Here is a 23,793-nt window from a genome sequence, read left to right on the forward strand (position 1 = left end):
ACGAACCAAATCCACCATCTCCCTCCTAAAAATCCGCTGTTCAAATTCATCTACCTCTTTCTTAATCTTAACAATTTTCTTCACACTCTTTCTAACCACGAATCCCCATAAACAGCTCTGAATCTTCAAAGCAGCAGCCGGTCGTTTCTCCTCCGACACGAAGCAAATAGGAATAGAGATGACGTTCGTAGACGGGGACTTTATGTGATGCCGAACAGGGATGATGCAGGGATTCAGCGAGTAGTAGCGAGGGTGAGTTCATTTTTGTTCTAATCCAGGCTGGAATCGGGGGGACTAGGGACATGAATGGCATTTTTTTAAATGAGCGAAAATGAATTTTTCTACCCGCAAACTGCTGCCCGAGTCAGTGATTTTTTGACTTTTTCAACAGTTTAACAATTCGACCGCCCGGCTTAGAGGTTTTTTGACTTTTTTTAATTTTTTTGATAAATAACAGTTTACAGTATAACTGAACCCAGGGGGCTGAACAGTTACCGGTTTTTTTGATCTGACCGTCCAGTCCGGTTTTGAAAACCATGGGACAAACCACTGAATCATGAATAACCTGTCATAGAAATCCAGGTCCCAGACAAAACAAACGAACCAACACTCAATTCAATTTGGAAAGAAAAAATTGTCATTTGTCAGGGATATGGTGCACAAGACTAACGGGCCCTAGAAATTGGTAGATACATGGGCGGAGAACATTTTGATTTTGTGCAACCGTCTGGCATGTGATCCCCAGTGAAATAGCACGAATAGTCTTAATAAAAATTCAGTTGATATAATGCCTAAAATGCAAGCTCGATATATGATGCACTGATGCCCTGGTCTAGCTTATCCTGGCAAAAAACATTCAGGGTTCACATTTTGAGGCAAAAGTAGATCACCAAGGTTATGTTTGGTTTGATAAAAAAATAGAAATAGAGAGTTGTAAAAAGTTTAGTAAAGTTCTTGAATTCCATAAATTTTGTTAAGAACTTCTGAACTCTGTTTCTCTCTTATTTTCCATTTTTCTACCAAACTAAACATGGCCCAAGGGATGCTGTTATGCCCAAAGATCTGTGAACTTTTTCCTTTCTATTTGTTTTTTTTTTCTTTTTTCCCTCCAGGTGGGGTGAAAGACACAAAGAAAAAAGATCGGATTAAATCTGCTCTTGCGACCTGAAAGTTAGTTGTTAATTTATTACCAATAAAAAATCTGCTCTTGCAAGGTATGTGCACGAGAAATGTTAGGAATAAATTCCACACTTCTGATCACCCTATTTAGACAACACAATCTGCAAGCCTACATGCTTAGTTCTGAACTTAGAAATAATCATTACAAAATTCGATCAGATGTGGGCAAGTCTTTAGTCTTAACCCCGTTGACCACACTGATTCAAACTGATCACCATCCACCACCATATTTAACAATTAAACCCACGCAATAAAGACAACCCATTCCATCAGAACATCAAGTATGGGACGTTAAGCTACTTGAGCTTCTGGTTCTGGACGGCTTTCTATTGATTTCTTTGATTCTGGAATGTACCTCCAACAGCGCTTGTGAACCCCACTTATTTTCTTTGGAGCGTCCGCAGCTGGGATGCCTGCATTAGAATCTCAAATGATAAGTGTTACTTTGAGAGGAACATTAAATTAGGCATATCACGACAGTCAGATCACTAAAATAAGCATACACTGGAATGAGGAAAGCCAATCCCTATGCAACAAGGGTACTCTAGTTTAACACCCAAGGAAAAAACATGACAAAAGAAATTGAACCACTTGGAGAGAACAACTGAGCTATATGTGGAAAATATGTATAAATAGGATTGAAGCTATGTTTTATCTAAACATCACTGTGGGCCTATAAATAAATACATAAACATGTAAAACATGAGGATGAGTAAACTAGTCAGGTAGTTCAAGGTCCAACCAATGGTTCAGGTCTAATTGGTGGGAACAGAAAAAGAGATAGAATTTAATTAATCAATCAGAAATAATAAGTTCAAAAATAACCTCCTGGAATATTAGAGGCTTGAGGCCTGAAGAAGAAATGCAGTGGCTACCTTGTTAGAAGTTACAGGCATTTAGTGAGGGGTGTTTTTTTTGTCTTTTCAGTTAATTTTATTTTGTACAGATGTGTTATGTGTATGAAGGTAGTCGGGTCTATCTACACTCGGTATTAGTCATCTTATAAACTAATTTCAATTCTCTCAAACATTTTCTCAACATCTTCTCTCCTTTTCTTCTTTACTGTTAAATTAAGCTTAAGAACCTAAAGAAGTGGCAACTGAAAATCTGCTTCTTCAGGAGACTAAACTATAACATTTTTTTATTGGAAACAGTAATTTGTATTCAATAATTAAAGGTGAGTACAGTATGCCAAGCATCCTACGACAAAGGGAGTGATGACCCCAATAAAAAGAAGATACTATTACAGTGCCACCCAAAATAATTGCACCCTATTAATCCTTTGTTTGGCTAAAGTGTCAGTTAAACCATTTCCAGATCTTCTAGTCCATCTCAAGTTCACCCCAATCTCCCTTAATAAACATCTCACCTCCTTCATGGCTTGTCTATGGGTCCAAAGCCCCAAATTGTTTCTTTGTTATCCATTCTACTACCAGTTTGGACTGGAGTCCCCTACCACCTCAATTTGCCAGAAGCCCAGTTGCTTTGCTAGCCTCAACCATAGAAGGATGGCTAAAATTTCTACCCTCAAAGAGTCACACTCCCCTATTTGCCTAGAGTATAATGCCAACACTTCCATTACCATCTCTAGAAGCTCTCCGCCTACTCCCCATCCCTCCAATACCAGAAGGTCCTGGATTACCATAAGAACTCCCGTCAAGATCCAGCTTGATTCTTTGAGGAGCTCATGAGGCCCAATTCAACTCAAATACTGTCAAAAGTATCATGAGCCCATGTCCTTGCAATTGAAATTGATGCTTCTTCCTTTCAATCGGGACAGCTTGAGGGCAGGAGGTACATCCAAAGTAGCTATAAAGATTCCACCAACAGAGTTACATTTCTCTCCCTGGACCAGGTAGCACCACACCAAACCATCTCTAGCTGCCCCAGCTCAAGCTAGGGCATCTGCCAGACTATTAGCAGCTCTAAGGACCCACTTGAATAAGCAGTTCACGTTGGTCATTAGTTGCTTAGCCTCTCTGATCAATGTCCTAATCAAAATGGACCATGAATGAGCAATTCATGGTGGGATTTCTCTTTTCATTGCTTGGCAAGTTTTATCTACACAATGAAAATTCAGTGCCTAACCCTAATCCACCAGCTTTATTCATTTTACCTACAGTTTCCCACTTGATTAGGTGTCACCAATTTTGATGACAGATGCTAAGGAACTTAGTTGCCACACTTGACACTTTGAGTACACTCAATCCAGGCTCATTGTTGGGTCCGTTGGTCCAACTGGAAGCTGTAAAATATACTTCTGCCTTGATTAGTAGTCACAATCCACACTTTTAGTCACAAAGGAAGCTACTAAGATTTTGTGGTCTCCCAACTGCTAAACCACCAAAATAACTAACATATGTAAAACATTAAATATGGCCTTTGAGAAAACCTTGAAGTTCATTGGGATGTCTACAGATGTCCTTAGGACTCCACAGTCAAAATAAATGGGCTAATGGAGCACAACGATGAGTAACCTCCAAGGAAGTCCTCATGATGGTGTCCCAACCTGAGCTTTATAGATCTTATTTACTTTTCTGCTTTTATTAACCCAAGGTCTAACAGCCCAAATTCAAATTTTGTGGGAATGTCAGACCTCAACCAAGAGGTTGTACAAAACATCAGAAAGGTGAAGATGACCCACCACAGAAAAGCCATGGGATTACTTGAATTTGATTTAGCCCCCCCCCCCCCCCCCCACACACACACACAAACCCACACAAAAGACTCAATAAAGACATAGCCCACCTATTTGGGTTGGTTACAATAATCTTTTTTTTTCCTGCCATTCCACACTATCAGCAGCCATATCCTTTGCATAGTTGTAAGTGGTCAAGTCATCCTCACTGTTTCATCCTAAAAACAATACTTTATATAACAAGATATCCATGCCTAATGGTCCTTTGGAGGTAAAACAAGCTCTTTTTAAGCCTTAGAAAAGCTATTTTATAGCTACAAAGAAAAAGGGGAAATGCTGAGGGATGCAAGAGCTCACCATTTTTGTGGACAATTCCCCATGCCTTACCATGTCTACCATCCTACAAGGAAATCAACAAACCTAATAAGATAAACAATCTACAAAAAGAAATATAAATTCAACTGAAAAGGCCCAGAAAGATAAACCTTATAAAGATTGATCTTGGTGATCTGATAAGATACTCCAGTCCAATGAGTCTTTGCCATCTGATACCCAATTCCCCAATTAGGAAGAAACTGAGCTACTTCGAAGAGGTTTTTCTTCTTCCTGCGTTTCAATTTTTTTGATGCACCTGTTGCTGCAGCAGTTGTTGAAGGAACAGAAGTACTGAAACTTCTAATAAGAGTGAGTGAATGCTTAAAGAGACCAAGTGCTTTCTCCATCAGTACTCTGAGAATCACCATCTCATACAGTGTAAGACCTCCTTCAAACTTTAATTATTACTTTCTAGTTAAATTAATCATGTTATGACCCCCAATACATGCACACATGCATATCCAAACAGGGTCGGAGCCAGGATTTTTTCTTAGGGGGGCCAAAAGCTAATAATGCTTACTTAAACATGGATCCTAATTTTCATAATAAAAATGCTAACAAATAAAATAAAATCTAATACATGATTCTAAATACCAAAATTCTAAAGTTAATATACAAGATTCTTTTCTACAAATTTTTAAATTTAATATGCAAATCTTTTTCTTGTACTTTCAAGATCTCCTTAGCTCCTAATTCAAGATGTTGAGGTTTTGTTGCTTATTAGTTCAATAGTTCCAATTTGAATCTTGTAACTAAATTCTATTTTTTTAATTATGTTTACACATTTATTTTCGTTAGATATTTTCTGTTCTGTTGTTTTCGAGATGATATATTGAAAATAATAAAATTGTTTCACTCATCAAACTGTTAAGTGGTTTTACGGTTTTGATTGAGTGTTTTCCTATTGTCATTGACTACTTGATTAAGAAGAAAAACATTTATTGAGTGGTTTTCTATTGTTTTTCAATTGTTTTTAATCTTTTATATATTTTTCTTTTTTTAAATTGGATTTCCTTGTTTTTCGCATTTTTAATTACAAGGGGGCCTGGTGGCTAGGCCATGGCAGGTGGGCTAGGGCGCTAGGCAGGTGGGTGGGTGTGGATTGGGTAGGGCACAAGGCAGGTAGCCAAGTGCAGGTGGGTGGGCTGGGCACTAGGCAAGCCCAGGCAGTGGGCAGGGGATGCAAGTTCAGTCATGCAAGTGCTTGCATGCATTGGGCAGGTCATGGCATGTGCCTATGCAAAAGTCCCATTAGCCCAGGCAAGTGGGCTAATGCTTGTGTATTTCAAAATTGATTCTTCATTCTCATTCATTAACCTTTAGGTTCTTCATAGAGGAAAACTAATAAAAAAATACACCAATAAATAAAATAAAAAATCCAAATAATTTATTAAGTTGTATCTCAAATCTGTAATGTAAAATCTTTTTATTTTTTTTGGTATTCCATCTTCCAGCGTGTTGAATGGAGGAATTCCAATGTGCACACAATGACAAACTAACAATAAAAAATTAGAAAAAAAAATTCAAAATCAGTCTTAGACTCCTCTAATTAATCAGTTACATGGTAAAAATAACTTAAAAAATGGAAGAGATTCAAGGTAAAAAAAAAAAAAAAAACTTTTACAATTTACTTGCTATGCACTTGACTTGTGTAGACTACTAGTCTTTGTATCCAATTCAAGAATTTAAAAAGGGAAAATATATGATAATAGAAACCAATCAAAGCCCCCATAGCGGAAAACCCACATGATTTCTTACCACTTTTATGACCCCGGTTGATTGGTTATAAGTTTTTTCAGTATCATATCTTTCCGGCATCATAGTCGAACTCCTTAAAATATCATAAGCTCAACTTCAACTGTGCAAATTAACGAATAATCAAATTCATTAAATTCAAGTATTCAACAATTTGTCAGTGCTGGACATTCTGGAATCTGATTCTTCTAGGCACTATTGGTTGTTGGGCAGTGTTCAATCTTCCAAGAAAAACTTGAACAGTGGACAAGAACAAAAATAAATAAATCTGGTTGTTCAAACTTGTAACCTATGCAAGTCTCTGGTTCCACAGTTCCAGATTTTTCTTCTGGGCAGTGTTCAAACTGATTTCAAGTGGTTCTAGGCAGTGGGTACTGGGTTCTTTGATTGAATCTTGGTTTAGTTATGCTTTTATTTTGCAAAATAATAGGTAATAGTAATTAGTAATACAGGTTATAGGGTGGGGAGGGGGGGGGGGCATAGCCCCCCTGGGTCCCCCTAGCTCCGCCCTTGTATGCAAGCAAATACAAAGACGTGAGGATTTATGGAAGACTTACTAACATTTCTTTGTACATCTTTAATACTTTTTATTTAATAAAGTTACTAACTTACTATTACTGATCAAAACATAAGCAGAAGATGATCACAGGAGCATGACTGACAGAAGAGCTTCCAGATTAGATGGTGACTCTGAAGGAAACCCACCATAGAATACAGTATAAAAAAAGTAAGGGAAAGAAAAACAAGAACAGAATGAAAGCATGGGTAAAATGGAAGCAAAAAAAAAAAATAATGCCGCAGTGAACAAGGGCAGTATTTATTTGGATGGTGTGGGAAGAAAGAAATACAAGAATAGTTGAAGGGAAAAAACGTAGTAAGGTAGAAATCAGAAAAAAAAAAAAAAAAAAAAAAAATCGTAGTAAGGAAGATATTATCGAGAGTATTGCAGTCAAAATGGTGCATTGGGTGAAGAACATGGACATGTTTGCCCATTTCTCCATGGATGACATTTTTTAGAGGTTGGCAATGGGTTGTTGGTCTCCCAATAGAAAGGAACATGAGCACAAATTAAGAGACCTTGAAGCAATTAGTTTTTTCATCAAGTTTAGTGATAGTGATGTCAATTGGGTAAACACCATAAAGTGTCCTTTCAGGATTGCAGCAATACTTGCCAACTCGGATTTTTTACCAAGCTTAGTAAACCTAGGAGTGGAGTTCACTTGAGAGTCATTAATAACAAATACAATAAAAGAATTAAAAGTATATTTAGGCCCCCTTTGGCATCGTTCCTGCATATTTCTGTTTCTAAGGAAATTCTTGTTCTGGAACAGGAAACCTATTTCTTATTCCTGAAAAATAACTGACCTGTTTGGCAAATTGTTTCTGAGGAACATATTTCTATTCTATAGAGATAGAACCGATGTTTGAATAGCCCTACTAATTCTTAAGATTTTTCCTTTAGATCAATACACATAAAAATTGATTGTTACAAGTCCTCAAGCTTAACCCAAAAAAAAAGACCACATACCTTCAAAGTCTTTGCATGGTTTACAAAATTAATAAAATAACCCAAAAATTTGGGAGAATAATCAAAAAGGAAAGAAATCACAAATCATTAAAAAATAATCATGCTTACCTCCGAAACTGTTCAGTGTCAATAAACCTCAATGAGAGCTGTAACCATCCAAAGTATAGTATTTATGCAACTATCCGCAAGTCCAGGTTAAGAGTGCTTGTACATCAATGAATTAAAAATGCTGGGCATAAACAAAAATACAACTATTAATTCATATATGTAATCTGTTGATCACTAACGTAGGAGATAGATGCAAAACTTTAGCTGAAATGTCACATTGGGCAGTTGAGATTGTGAAGGCAATCAACCAAATTAATTGAAAAACATTGCGATGAAACCTGTCAGAGATACCTAAACCAACCCTACAAAAGAATGAACCTAACATCGTCTTTATTACATTTGATTTTATTTTGAATTTCTCTAAACGAATGCTTTCATTTCTCACAATACACATCAATTTCTGGAAGTGATGTTCCTCTTTAATCTCTTATTAATACCTTTTTTTTCGAAAATCAAAGATAACAAAATTTATCGCAACCTTGTCAAATGAAAAACAAACAAATGCTTCAAAAGAAAAAGGAAAAAACACAAAAACAAATTCAATGCAAGGAAATGGACGAAAATCCGAGAACCTTCGTGATCATGGGAGGACGCAAAGCTAAATTTGGGGGTCGGTAGGAGGAAGGGGAAGAAAACGGAGTGCCGGAGTAGAGTAGAGGCGTTCCCTGGTCAGTCGTCTGTGGACTATGCGGCGGTAGGAGGAGGATCGGAAAGACCAGGGTTTTTGTGCCCAACATCTATTTTTCTCTGGGAAAAGGACAATCATGCCTCTCTTCACACGTGTAAAAGAAAAACACGTATTCATTTTTTAGGAGGTGTTCGGCACTCAAGAAGGGCTGTGATTAATGCTGCAACTTGGGCCGGGTTAGCCCGAACCCAACCCGAAAAAAGTTGGGTTGTGTTGGGTCGGGTTGATGTTCGGGTTAGGATTAGGGTTGAAATTCATGAAGCCGACTTGCTTCGGGTTGGGTTAGGGTTGACCCCTTAGTTAGGGTTGAAATTTATGAACCCGACTTTACTTCAAGTTGGATTAGGGTTGACCCCTTAGCCAACCCAATTCAATCCAAACCCGACTTTATAGTACATGTTATATATAAATATACGTTATATGTAATATATAACATACATTGATTTGTTTAGATGCATGATATTTGTATACCCCCTACCACATAGTATCATGTATTTCTTTTAAGATGATCACTTCACTTGATACTAATGAGAAAGATTAAAACCTTAATAACAATGTTATGTTTTTTGAAAAATTTATCCTTCATCTCCTCTATGTTGTTTGCCACCCACGAAAGTTCTATCGTAAGCCATCATAATAAACTATAACCATTTCCAACACTTTTTTTTTTTTGAATTTTATACAAAAAGAATAAAAAAACGTCAACAAACAAATACTAATGAAACATAGGATTAATATATGTAGTGAAAGCTGAGTTAAGATCTAAAATCAAGAAATTCTATGAGGTTTTAAGGGATGGGAAGAAGGTTGGTAGGTTGAAGGAATTTAGTTAAGTTTAGGGTTAGGGTTGGGTTAGTCGGGTTGAAGGTTGGGTTGGGTTAGGGTTAGGGTTGGGGTTTAGACCTTAGGGTTAGGCTAGGGTTGGCCTCAACCCGACCCGACTTGCAGCCCTAGCTGTGACCGGATATCCTATTCCGATCCGATTAAAGAAAGCTTTCATCTGAATTCGAATCCTAATGGACTCGGACGGATTCAAATTTAATTCGATTCTGTTTTAATTTTTTATATAATATATAAAAATATAATTATATAAAATTTTTATATTAAATCAATAAATGTTATAATACTATCAGATTCAAATTTTAGTCAAATCGGATGGAGTCAAATCTGAATCCGATCTAATTACATAAATACATTAAATACATTATCCAAATCCGAGATAATTGGATCGGATATCAGATCGGGCCCATGGACAAACATCATTCTAAAATGTCACACCCCTCCTCTATTTTTTTTTTTGATTCTTTGATTCTCGCCCTTATTATTTTTTCTACTTTTTGTTTACCTTTGTAAAGTTTTTTATTTGATCATTTTTTATTAAATGTATTAAAATTAAAATTTTATAACTATTAATAATTAATTAATATTTTTATATATTAGATTTACTCATTATATATTATTTTTATTCTCCTTAATAATTTTTTAATAATTATTTTTATAGCATTATACTTATATTATTTTTTATTATGTTTAATTAATTATGCAATGTTTTTAACCTATCATTGGCCCAACCATTTGAACCATTTTGAATTAGGCTTGTCAATGATACCTAAAATCTCTATAGCCCGATCCGATTAGCTTGGGTTCAAATGTTGTATTTATGTAATCAAATCGGACTTGAATTTTGCAATTTGCATCCGATTAATAATCAAATCGGATTTAGATTTGACTCCATCTGATTCGATTAAAATCCGAATCCAATTATATTATAATATTTATTGATTTTAATATATAAAACTTATAAAATTATATTTAAAAGCATAAAATATATTTTTATATATTATATTATTATATGAATCTGTATATATAATAAATCCAGTATATTATAATACATTAATTTATTATATATAAAAGTTGAAAAGTAATTAACTTCTTATTTTTGTATTTAAAAAAATTAAAGTGAAGTCAGATTAAATTCAAATCTATCCAAGTTCGTTAGGGTTTGAATTCGAATCTGAGGTCTTCAAGTCCGGTTGTGTTTTGGATTGGATTCAGATGCAAGTTTTCAATAATTGAATCATATTTGGATTTTGTTGAACTCGATCCGAATTTGATTCGTTTATAGCCCTAGTTCAAACCATCACCCCACCATGACTCTAGGTCTAATTCTACTAAAACCCAGGAATTGGTCAAAAATCGTTCAACCCAGGCTATTGGATCATTGACCCGTTCAACCTGGTGATCAGGTCACGAGTTGCACACTAAATGTGTATGCAAAAACTTTTAAAGGCTATAATTTTGTGCTTTGATGTTCGATTAGGTTTTTTTATTTTGGGCAACTTTTCGAGACCTATGCATCCCAGTGCACCTTGCCCCATTATTTTTGTGAAAAAAACCTTTTTTGATCTTAAATTAAAATTCTAATATTTTTACAAATAAAAATTTAAAAATGAATTAAAATATAAATAAATATAAAATAATACATATATTACATGATTATATATATAATGATGACATGGCACAATCTGACCCATTCGACTCGGATTATTGAACTAGTGACCCGGAAAAATGATTTGGCCTTTTAGCCAGTTTTTAAAACATTGATTTTATGATACTTTAGTTGTATAAACTAACTTTGAAAATTCTTTTATTAATTGTAAAATGTGACTCATATAACATACACATTGAAAATATGTATTGATACATGATCAATGGTATTGATATCAATTTATATTATCACACATTAGCATAACACACCATAATGAACAACATATCATTTCTTGTGCTTCATCCTAAAACACGCCACACTACAGCCTACGTAATGCAGGGTGTGTTCTAAAACTATGGTTGTGGAACACACCATGCAGTGCTAGTGTAATGTGTTCTAAGATGAACTACATTTTTTTCAACCACAGAATAGAACAAGCGCTTAATCTAACATTGTGGAATACGTAGTTCCATGGCAGTCGGGATTTCTTACTCATTTTTTTCTATCCACTCTCTACCCACTCTGAATTAGAGTCACACATCTCTTATTTTTTCCTATCCACTCTCTATCCGCTCTGAATTAGAATCACACATCTCTTAGGAAATATGGGCTCGTTCCATGGGGCGTGTGATTTTGGAGTTACGATTTTGTCACTCTCATAAAAAGCTCTTGACAGCTTATTCTTGTTGTTGTTATTATTATTATTATTTTGATAAAACGAGATAATAACAAAGGGGCTATACAACTCTGAGGTAGGATGTCCCCAAAAATTAAGCTCTCCTTATAAAACATGTCCAAGCATCACTCTGTTATGCACGAATGTCGAGAACACAAGAAACATTCCTATGGAATGATACCAAACTGGTCCTTACATTTTTTTTCTTTTTTTTGACGCCAGGTCTTTGTACATAATTACAGGCGAATCTACCATTCGGGAATAAGGCTTAAAACGTAACCTACTCACCATCTATATTAGGGGCAAAGGATAATTTTGAGTTTCCCCCCTCTCCTCACTCCCCACCTCAATGGTTGGGCCCCTATGAGCCCATTCATATTTATACCCCCTACCTCCCAATTCAATTTAGATTTTGGCCCTCTTCATAAAAAAATTTTAACTCTGCCCCTGCATGCATGTAAAAAAGCCCATTCTACACTTTCAATAAATACCTTCTTGCACACATAATCAAATGGAATGACAAACAGGATTCATGTATCTGTGGGGGTGCAGTTGTTTTTTATTGGGAAAATTCTCAATTAGTTCCTTGTACTTTGGGTCTAGTTTCATTTTGCTCTCGGAACTTTAAAATGCGACAATTTAGTATCCAAACTTTAACATGACAATCCAATACCTGCCATTAACTAGCTCTTAACCAGCCATTAAGTGGCATTTGAAAAAGACACAAATGCCCTTCAAGTGTTATTTAATTTTCTTTATCAACCATCTAAACATTGATAAAAAATTAACAGTCCCAAAACTTTGCATTTTTCATTCAAAAAAGTTAGGGTTATGTTTGAGTGGGCATTCTGATGACCCCAACTTTCTTGAACAGAAGAGGTAAGGATTTAAGACTGTTAATTTTTTGTTAATGTTTGAATGGTTAATAAAGAAAATTAGATGACACTCGAAGAACATTTGTGTCTTTTTCAAATGCCACTTAATGGCTGATTAACAGCAGGTACTGGATTGTCATATTTTGAAAGTTTGGATACTAAATTATCGCATTTTAAAGTTCGGGGACCAAAGTGACAATAAACCCAAAATACAGGATGCCAATCGGGAATTTTCCCTTTTTTATTTGATTTTTGTCTGAAATATTTTGCAGCAGATCCGAAGCTCAACGTTACAAACAAACATAGAAGACTACTAGCCATCAGCCCCTTCACTCTTTGCTTGAATGGGTCCCATCCTAAAGAGGATTAACCAGCTAAACCAAAAATTGATTTGATTGGAAGACTTCTAGCCATCTGATTTCGTTTCTTTGTGGTGCATTATCATTTGAACTGGTGCAAAGAAAAGAAGTGCAAAATCTTGTAGCGCTGCATCTTGGGCAAGTTGGGTCGGTTGAAGGTCAACCCAGGCCCAACCTAAAGGTGCAAACCTTGCATTTGGGCTTTACCCAACCCCATGTGAGGTCCAAGTTTTATCAACCGAGACCCAACTTGAACTAAACCCGATACAGCTTGGATTGGACTTGTGTTCAGGTTGGATTAAGTTTGGCTTGGGCTGGTTAATTGGGTTTGTTTACGTGGGCTCAGGTTGGGATGACCTCGGGCCTGAGCCCAGGATCAATGTACTCAAGGCCTCAACCCAAGCCCTACTCAAATTTAAGTCAGGCCTGAGTTTTCTGGCCCATGTTCAGAATACACCTCGAAAACCTAGGCCCCTTCATGCAAAAACATAGGTTGGGTCAAGTAGGGTTTGGGTTGGGCTGTTCAAGTTGGAGTCCTATCTTGTCTACCCAAAGTTACATATACCCAGAGCCAAACCCTATTATATTTTTTATTCTGGTCTTATTTTGGTTCGGGTCTTGTAGGGGTGTTGGTTTGGTTATGATAGAGTGATTGTTAGACCCAACGCAGAATCATACATTGTGTTACCAATAAGGTTATAATTTGGGTGGACCCAAACCAACACAACCCCCAAGAGCCAAAAGAAACTTAGGCCTAGCCTCCCAAAGAAATATACACGTATAATGTATTTTGCTATGGTATATTACACTTTATAGGGGGATTATGGGGTGATCATGGGTCGGACTCAGCTAGGCCCATGTCGGGTTTAGCATCAACGATAAAGGCTTTAAGCTAGGTCCAAGCCTGGCTCGGCCCACACATTGGGCCTAGATTGCAAGGCCAAGCCTGACCCAACACAGCCTATGTTAGGCTTATGGGCTTTTCTGGGCCTAATGAGTAATGACTTTAGGCCCATGACATTGTATAATAAAAATTTAATTGTTTAATTTTTTAATTAAATAATATGTAACACATACAAAAAATAAGAAAAAAATACACAAGCAGGCTTTAGGCCTATTGCACGAAAAATAAGGCATGGGCCTTATTTAATTGCTTGGCTTACCTATCATTTTTAGATGAAGGCAATGCCTTTATTTCCTTTCTTTTAGTTAGTGCAACCACTGAGTGTTTTCCCTAGGTCCCACATTGCTTAGGGAACAAGAATAAAAGCCTTGCCTTCTTCTTCTATACAAGGCCTTGCTTAAGAGAACAAATCTTATATTTACATTGATTTAAGTGTTGACACATGTCAACACGTGTAAATTCATACATATATATTTATATGTTAAAATAAAACTTAAAACTTTATATAAAATAATAAATATCTATGTCTATATATTAAAATGGAATGTGTCAAGCTGACACTTTCCCTACTTTCTGGTTTCTTCTTAAAGATACTTATTTTTTTATGGTTTTTTTAATTTAAAATTGAACAAAATAACCTAAGTGGGCAATCACCTTTAAGACTTTTAGCTCTCCTCATTAACTCACCATTCTCTCTCTCTCTCTCCTCTTTCCCATTAACTCTTTTAATTATCTCTCCTTAATTCATGCCACTAATTCTCTCTCCTCTCCATTATTCCATTACATTGCTTAAAAGTCATTAACTTTATCTATAATTTTATATACATTAGATATGTTTACATTAAATTGTAATTATTAATAAAGATTATTTATATTGAAAGGGAGATATTCAATGATATATTATTCGGTTAAACAATTTATGCTCGTTTAAAATATAGTTAATTTTTAAGTTAATTAGTCAAGTAATATGTATTTAAAAATAAATATTATTTACTTCACCCAAAAAATAAAATCGATGTTTTGAAAACTAACTTAGAGGATAGTTTTTGCCTATAGGTCACAAGTCAACAGTTTAACTATCTGGGTTGGATGAATTGAAACAATGACACATCATCCATCGATACATGTAGAATATAAGGTCTATTTATTTTTATTTTTTTTTATAAATATAAGAGCAAAAAACTGAAATTTGAGGCCAACAATTTATTTATTTTTGGTATAGTGGGGCTGCAAAGATTGTGGAAAGTTATCCAAAATAAAATAAAAAAAAAGAGGTCATCCCCAATCAAACAACCAAGCACAAAATTTAATCACCTATAAATTTTCAATACATTGTATACTGTAACTTGTGACCCAATGATTGGGTCAAAAGGGTAAATGGTTCAACCGCCTAGGTTGAACAAGGTGGGTTTTAGGAAACCTGGAATTAGAAATAGGGTCAAGTGATGGTTTGAATGGTTCAACTATCCAAGCCAACCACAGTTTGAAAACATTAAATAAAACATCATAAAAAATTATAATCCATTTATGTTTCATTTGAAAATAACAAAATTAACCAACCATAGTAAAAATAATTTAGCAAGCTACTTAAATAAAATAAAAAATATTAATTATTATTGATAAAAATATTTTTACTCATATAATAAAAGTAATTTAATTAATAAAAAGGAATAAGATAAATTAAAAACTAATATCAATTAAAATTAATACAAAACTATCTAACAATTATTAGTTTTATAATTACTTTTTATTAATTTAAAACCAACTTAAGTTTTACTGAAAAATAAAAACTTAATATAGTTAATTAAATTTAATAAGGATTAATAAAAAATTCTTAAAAATTTATTAATTATTGATATAGTTTAATTAATTTAAATTCCATTTAGAAATAAGGAAATTACAATAACTTCCTTGGGTTTTCTAACAATCCTATAAAATTCCCCTGTGTTTTGACCTTAACAAAAAGCTCCTTTTTTGTTCTTAAAAAAGGTCCAAATAAAAGATGTTGATGTAATGCATTAATTTTTAAAATATCAAATTTACCCTTAACCAATTTACTAAAAATATTTGCTTCCTTTTACTTCACTTCAATCTTTTTACCTTACTTTGTCCAAGAAAAGAATAGGGAGAATTACTCTTTGAAAGTTGTATGGCAAAGTAAATTAGTGGAGGGTAAAGTCGAAACTTTAAATTGTGTATGATAATGCCTTAACAATGATAAAGGTATTCTGATAATTTCAATGTCTTTATAAATGAAAATCCAAGGGAAATGAGGTATTTACACTTTTTTTTTCAAAACATAGAGGAGGCTTTTGTTAGGGTCAAAGTACAAAGGTGGTTTATAGAATTGTTATAAAAGGAGGTATTTTATAAATTTACTTAAAAATAATTTGAAAATAATAACAAACCAATAAAAACAGAATTAAGATATAAAAATACTATAAATTTATCTAAAGTATAGGAAATTGGTCACTCACTAAAGCGCAACTTAGATTATGATCAAATGAACTAACCGAGGGCTGGCTCTTTGATGTATTAGCTGGTTTGTTCCAATGTTGACGCGGAATCAAATCCCGCAACCAACACTTTGGGGAAAAAAGGGAGCAGGGGGAGTTATTAATGGTGCATAGCACCAAATACCAAAAAAAAAAAAAAGATTATGATCACATGAACTAGACATAACTCAAAAAATAATACTTGAATTGGATAGATGGACATCGTTTAATTGGAAATGTTATAGAGCTCAGTCCTCAATTTTGCTTATAAATAAAGCATGTGTATCATAGTATAAAATAAAATATGTGTATATATAATATATAAAATATAATGCATATATTGTAATATATAAAAATATTTATATTATATATTATATATTATATTATATTGCGGGCCAAGCAGAGCTTGAAGTATTGAGCTCAATCCTGGCTTGGAATTTTCCAGACTTGAAGTGGACCTAGGTCCCTGTCTGGGCCTGCACACAAAAACCTGGGCCCGGGTCGGAAAACTTACAAGCTAGGCTAGGTCGGGTTTCCGGGCCGGGCAAAGAATAATCACCCTTTCGGGGTGGGGTTAGAGGGTGCACATGAGCACCACTGACTTTATCATAGAGAGCTTGCAATTTTACAGGTTTGATCCATGCCTCCATATTTAGAGGAACACAAAATAACCATCTTAGCCACCAATGCTGAAAAGACATTATATGGAAAAGGCTTTGACCAACCAAACCCCCCTTGTGAATATTGATGAAAATCCACTTGACTGGTTACAATTCTACTCCTAAGTTAGGCTATAAAGCCCAATAAAAGATGGCTATGTAAGATTTATATTTATACTACTATTAAAAGTGGGAATGATGTCTAGATTCCAGAATTTTTCTTGACTAAAATATCTGTATTTTTAATTTGATTTCTCTTTATTATGAGGGTAAAAAAGTGTAATTTAAAAATACTATATTCAATGTATTTACTCCTAATCCTTCTCATTAAATCCTATATTTTAGTTCAAATAAATAAATGAGCTTTGTGGACTTTTTTTTACTAAAACACCCTTACTTGAAACATAATTTGAATTGCTACTTTTATTAAATTCATTGGGTTCTATATCATTAAGTCCTATATTTGATTGTTAACTCCCATTCTCTCTCATTAGATCATTTTTTGAGGTATTTTTCTTTTTCATCAATAAATTCTACTAATCAAATCTATATTAAATGATTTTCATAATACAAATCTGTGTTTAAAACTAACATGAAAACGGAACCTTCCTTTCATTTGAGTGGTGGGTGAAGTAGTTCAACCATCTTAATCAAATGAGACAATCAGTCGTCTCACAGTTAAATAATAAATATTTTAAAAGTAAATAAAATATAAAAGATACAAAAAATTGTGGAAAATTTTGGACAATTCTAATATTATGTGTTATCATATTAAAAAATAAGTATGATAAACAAGAAGTATTTCTATCAATTTTTTGTTTATCATACTTAAAATAAATCTGAAAGAAAAGTCCCCACATAAATCTGAAAAAAGAACATGGGATTCTTGAGCAAAAAAGAACACCCCCTTAATGTCAACAGGTCAAAGATCTTGAGCAAAATACCAAGTTTAGAAGAAATCTCAATTAAACCATCCTAGCTATGAAACCAGAACCAAGGTTTCTCATTTCTTACACATAGTTATTTGCTCACCTTGGACCAATAAAGGAATGGTGAAGGGACCCGTGTGATGATACTGATGTTAAAAGAACTATTTAGGGCCTGTTTGGAAGGGCTGAAGATTTGGCTGAAATGCTTTTACCTCGGGCATGGGCCTGGCCCAACCCAGGTTCAATCCCAAGTTTAGCAACTCAATCCCAACACAATCTGGGCTGTCCCACCTAGGGGGGTGATACCTGTCCCACCTAGGGGGAAAGTTGCCAACACTTGAATGGGACAAAAATGCCCTTTTTAATAATGGATTTTTATGGCTAAAATGGTCATTGCCTTATTTACATGAAAAATAAAAGAACATGGGTAAATGCACTTACCTGGGTAAGTAACTTACCGAAAAACGAACGGAGCCTAAGAATCACACTATAAGTCTTAAATAATTTTATAACCATACTGGTATCTACTGACTACTGTATGCTTAAGAGGAAATCTTGTTGTAATTATTACGGCTGAAATAGAACCAAAGATTACCCATGATATGGACCTAAAATGACCCACAGTCTATTGTGTATAGAGTTGTGTATCCGACCTGTTGGAACCCTTTGTATCACCACTACAAAATGTTTTTATGGAGTACTGTTGCTATGTTACAGTGCCTAACTCATAGATGGCGAGACTTTGTTGTTACAGAACTAATTCCAATAGATTCATTGAAGGTTTGTTGTAGTGATAGGAATTGAGCCTGAACTAATTCCAATAGACTTTGTTGTTTTTAAGGCACTTTAACCATTTTGCATCATGAAGAACTACATTCCATTTGAAATAAAATCTTTAAAAGGAACCATGCAGTGAAACAGAAAACATAAAGAGAGAGATTCTTTCGAGGAGCTTTTTAGATAGATAATTAATAGGCTCTCCATTTCTTCAGTTCTCAGTCCATGTCATTCCTGTACCTCACCCCACATTGGCATTTTGGACTTTCTTCACCAAGCAACCCAACCAGCAAACCAAATATGGAAATATGGTCTCTCTCTCTCTCTCTCTGGCTCTATGACATGAGAGTTACAAAACACCTACAAAATTGTACTGATTGCATATCTAACTAGAGTACTGAAAAGTGAAAACTTCATTGTTACTGGTGTACAAAAGGACCAACAAGACAGTAAAGATTTCATATGGCACAAATCCAACACTTTAGTGTGTACGTTTCATATCTAACCACAAAAGAATGAGCACAAAAAACTTTTGTACTCTTGCCTAATAAAAACTCTGTACTTGCCATGACTTGAACTCAACAGTTGAGTTGGCTTTTGATGTGCTGCAGCACTTTTACAAGAAGGTACTAATGAAGCGCCGTGGTGACATATGGAGCAGGGCTGAAGTTTTCACCTAGTCTGGGTGAGAATCCTTCAACTTGGTGTTTGAAAGCTGATGGAGGGTTTGAAGCGATTGGAAGTTTATTCTCCAGTGAGCTAAATGGGATATGATTGAGCTGTTGGATTGCCTTGACAGGACGCAAACAAGCGAGATGGCCACTTAATGGGTTGTTGCAAATGGGAAGTTTGCTTGATTGAATTGTTGCTTCCTTCTCCTTCACAACTGGAGCTCCAGTAGGATCCTGTAGAGAAAAAAAAATCAAGCATTTATCAAAAGAATCACAAAGTAATGATGTCAAATTAATACATTCTGAATCTCCATATACTTTTGTTTCATTAGTGTGTGCCATGTACAAGTAAAATGTCAAATTAATACATTTTGAACTCCATATATTGTTGTTTCATTAGAATTCTTCCAATGGTGTAGTGTAGTTCTCTTTAATAAAAGCAATATTAGACATCTAATATGAAAACAGCTATCAAAACAATAGTCACTGCAAAAGAATCAGTAACAAATAAATATTTAGAAGAGATTACCCCAAGCATGAGAAAGGTGAATCCTTGTTTGTCATTGTCATTCCCAAGATGGGTCTCAATCCGCTTCCGCAGATCAGCAAGGCTTGAATCCTTTACCACCTTCAACTTTGTAATAAACCTTCCAGCATTCTCTTTTGAGGCTTCCCATTTCACATATACTTCAATCAGATCATTAATGCTCTCATCTACTGGTCCATTCTTTTCCTCAGAGAGGTTTCTACTTAGTAGGGACTGTACAGGATCATTAGCAACTTTAAGTGATGCAAATGACTCCATTGTAAGAGCTGAATTTGGGAACTCTGTGACATCTTTTGACAGCACAACAGACAGAACTTCATTACCTATTCCATACTCTGGTACATGAACAGTTTCAAGCTGTGAAATTTCCTTTGAAAGTGACTTAGCAACAGACTTATCAGCTGTCATCACTGGAGATGATTGAATATCACCATGTTCAGATGTTTTCTTGGCAGGTGTTGGGGTTCTGACATGCTGAGAAAGCTCCCTGTGGTTCCCACAAAGCAAGAAAATGTTTTGGATTCTTGTTCTTCTAGTAGAAGCTGCATCTTTTGCATTTTCAAGTTCACTTGTCATCTTTTCCAAATCTCTGCTATAGAAACTAGATGCAGGTACAATATTCTGAGAAATGGCAGCATCATACTGGCTAGTATGTACTGCTGTTTCTTCCACTACTTCCTTTTCCACCTCTTCATCATCCACATCATTCTCTCTGTCGTCTCCTTCCTCCTCATCCTCCTCAAAAACTGTACTCAGATATACTTTCTCAGGGAATTTTGGTGCAGCAAACACAACATCATCACCATCATCCTCTTCCGCCGTTCTAATAAAAGAATGGGGATTCAAGAGATTGTGATGTCCAAAATTTTCAGTTGGATGAAGACCAAAATCCATCTCTTTCACCTCATGAACAATAACTGGTTGCTTGTCACCCATATCCAAGTCCATTGATTTCTCCATTCCTCGGTCCCCATCAGCACACATTTCCAGTATCCTTTTGGCAAAATTACTTCCATCCATGTCTTGTATTCTGTCTTCATCAATGTCCCTTGGCTGGCACAGTTCACTTTCAATTTCCTCCAACCGCTGCCTCAGCATCTCAACCTCCTCCTGCTGTTGCAATATCTTCTCTTCCATTCGCCTCTTCCCCAACTCAACAATCTCATTGGCCATCTTTTGGCATTCCTGCAACTTTCTTTCCAATTCAAGTTTCAAATGCCGGGTCCTCTCATTGACCTTCAAGTTGATTTCTTCTTCACTAGCCCCCAATTCCCTGCCTTCCATCACCTTGAGCTTAGCCTTCAGAGCTGCAATTTCTTCTTCTTTTCTCAGGAGCTCTTTGTGAGCTTCATTTCTCTCTTTCTCTCTTTGCTTGTTTTCCATCTGTAGCTTCAATATGAACTGATCCATTGCTGCTATTCGTGATCCCAACACTACTGCAGATGAGGAATCCTCACCAACTTTATCCTTTGTTGGTGTGCTAGAACCACGGACAATGCACTTAGCCTTTGCCCCATACTCAAGTGTTGAGATTGTTTTGTGAATCTCCTTGGGGTCGGGACTAGCACACAGTATCATCAAGATTTTTGACTTGTCATCCTCAAAAGAATCCTAGACAAAAGGAAGACAAATTATTTAAATAATCAGGAACCATATATTGGATGTTGTAAAGAAGAGTGAGAACCACCTGAAGAAGCATGGTCAGTTTACTGTCTCTGAAAGGGACATGAGAATCCCCATTTGCAATGGACTCCACAACCCTCTTCAGTGCAATATTTCCTTGGTTGATTTTTGCTGTCTGCAATCCAGTAGTAGAATAGAGTAGGTATTCAGATTCAATTACAGTAAAATGACATCAACCCAACAAAGAACTGGAAAGTTAGGCCTATGTGCCCAATTACAGTAAAAAGACATCAACCCAACCAAGAACTGGAAAGTTAGGCCTATGTGCAATACATTGTACATATAACAGACCATAAGTACACTTTTAAGAGAGAATAACAATTCTACCTGCATTTTTGCCTCAAATCCAACTTGGCCAGCTTGGTCAATGTTTTCAGAACCAGCCATGTCAACAAGCATCAATCTCCCTCCCACTGAAGGGACATCCAGAATTATCTACTCAAAATCCAAGAAAAGATTCTCATAAAAAAAAAAAAAAATCCTAGAAGAGATGAAGTTCATAAAACAGAAAAGTTGTAAAAAAGACAGTAACAGGAAACAAAGTACAAATAACAAACCATGCAGTGGCTTCTTGAACTTCTATCATTGCAATTCGTGCTTTTAACAATCCTTCGTTTCTCCACTTTGGCAACTTCTTTAGTAATTTTCCCAGCTTCATTTCCAGAGATAAAAGTTGCATTCTTTGCCTTCTTCCCCATCACTTCAAGCCTCACCTGTACACTCAAAGTACAAGACAGTGAATGAACAGAAAAATCATTAATAGTCAAATATGAAGTCGTTTTCAAGTTTCCTCTGATGTTTCAAAAAATGTTGCCGACTTGATAGATCAACACAAGATAAAAAAATGGGTTTCCTTTACAGCCAAACTAAACTAGGCATTGCTTTTAACATATAACATATATTCAAATTGAGCAATATCTTAAAGTTCGACTATTTACTCTTTCATTACAAGGAAAAAAAATCAGGTTTCCTTTATAGCCAAATTAAACAAGGTTTAGTATAGTATCATTGCTTTTAACATATATTCTGAATAGTTGTTAAAATCTGAATATTCAACGTGTCAATTCATGAGAGAGAGAGAGAGAGATTTTCGTTGGAGTTTTGTTCAGAAGAATCTGAGAACAGCTTTAACTGAGCTTACATTTTCCCTTTGAAGTTAACCCAATTAGGATGCAAATTGCAGAACTTAGAAAATGCAATAAACGTAAAATGATTCCTAAGACAGATACCGACTCATTAGTTCAAGTAAATGATATATAGAGTAAGAAGTAAGAAGAAGAACCAAATTCGAAGTCATTCAACAAGAAAATAACAACACAAGTATCTGTAAAGTTAACAAGTTACCTTTGAAGCAATCCCTTTGGGCAGTCCAAAGCTTAGTCCCCCGCCATTATTGTTTGACAGCAGATCATAAATTTCCTCGTTGTATATTTCCAAGACTGTGACTTGCACGAAGGATCCGATACCCAAACGATTCTCCGAGATGTTTTCTTCTTCCCCTTCTCCTAGAATATCTCTCAGGGCTCTGTACACTATACCCGGCTGCTTGGAACTCCCAAACATCGTATGGCTCTTACCCGACCCAGTGGGACCATACATCATAATGGTGCACTTATTCCCCAATTTGACGCCATTGATCCTTGACTCCACAAATTTCTTGTAGAACCCGTCAAGATCCTCTTCTTCTGAGACTGAAACTCCATCAAGACTGAAGTCCCTGTAGCCAATATCCGTGCGTACTCGAACACTCCGGCGGTCGGAAGAGATATGTAACACTGAAACAGGTTTGTCTTTTCGATCTGGGTAATCACGTATACGGCCAATAACCTCGACAGGATGCTCTGCTGGTGGGTTTTCCTTAGCCGCAGTGGTTGGATTCGGAGACGGGTGAGCATTTCTTACAAGATTGAAATGGGGACGATGTTTCGACTGCGGTGTTTTTAATGGGGTTGTTTGGCTTTGAGAAGATTTTGATGAAGGAGTAGGAGCCATTGAAGAAAACCCAGAAGAGATTTTCGGAAATCTTCTTCTAATTTACAGAAGAAAAGAAAAGATTGTAAGATGACTTAGGATTCCGAAGGATGTCCCCGAATCTGATCCTGGGTTGCTGGACAACGTTAGAAAAGGAGCTGATTTGGAGGCTCTAAGCGAAGAAAGCTGAAACGACAGGAGGGTTGGAAGAATTCGGAAGAATAGTGAAGAAAATATCGGTTTGAATTTTAAAATGAAATGTAGCCGTTATGATTCTAACGTCTATATTTTGGCAACGAGTAAAGAGATGGCTTCACGTCTCACGGACCACCGACCAGGCGACCACGGCGAGGCGGACCTGAGAGCTCAAACGACGCCTCTTCAATTCACGGGGCCGGTACCATGTCTTTCCGGTATTATAGATTTGCCCCTTCAATTATTTTCTATCGTACACGTGTACGTGTGACACAATCACTGCCGTCCAAGAG

General features: G+C 35.7%; 2 protein-coding genes across 2 annotated transcripts; both read right to left on the reverse strand.

Moving 5' to 3' along the window:
- Window positions 1–1,219: 1,219 nt before the first annotated feature.
- LOC104600920 (uncharacterized) lies at window positions 1,220–8,300 on the reverse strand. The gene is made up of 5 exons (XM_010264088.3): window positions 8,156–8,300; window positions 7,584–7,704; window positions 4,303–4,546; window positions 4,175–4,217; window positions 1,220–1,592 (listed from the first exon to the last, which is right to left on the reverse strand). The coding sequence occupies exons 3-5, from the start codon at window positions 4,537–4,539 to the stop codon at window positions 1,471–1,473; spliced, it is 402 nt and encodes a 133-aa protein (XP_010262390.1). The 5' UTR covers window positions 4,540–4,546; window positions 7,584–7,704; window positions 8,156–8,300; the 3' UTR covers window positions 1,220–1,470.
- Window positions 8,301–18,609: 10,309 nt separating this feature from the next.
- On the reverse strand, window positions 18,610–23,793 carry LOC104600921 (P-loop containing nucleoside triphosphate hydrolases superfamily protein). Its single transcript, XM_010264089.3, has 6 exons — window positions 22,679–23,793; window positions 21,892–22,047; window positions 21,662–21,769; window positions 21,339–21,449; window positions 19,634–21,262; window positions 18,610–19,338 (listed from the first exon to the last, which is right to left on the reverse strand). Exons 1-6 carry the CDS (start codon window positions 23,324–23,326, stop codon window positions 19,063–19,065), a joined length of 2,928 nt encoding a protein of 975 aa, XP_010262391.1. The 5' UTR covers window positions 23,327–23,793; the 3' UTR covers window positions 18,610–19,062.

Source organism: Nelumbo nucifera, chromosome 3, assembly GCF_055504915.1.
Source record: "Nelumbo nucifera cultivar China Antique chromosome 3, China Antique-T2T, whole genome shotgun sequence".
In the NCBI taxonomy this organism is placed as follows: Eukaryota; Viridiplantae; Streptophyta; class Magnoliopsida; order Proteales; family Nelumbonaceae; genus Nelumbo; species Nelumbo nucifera.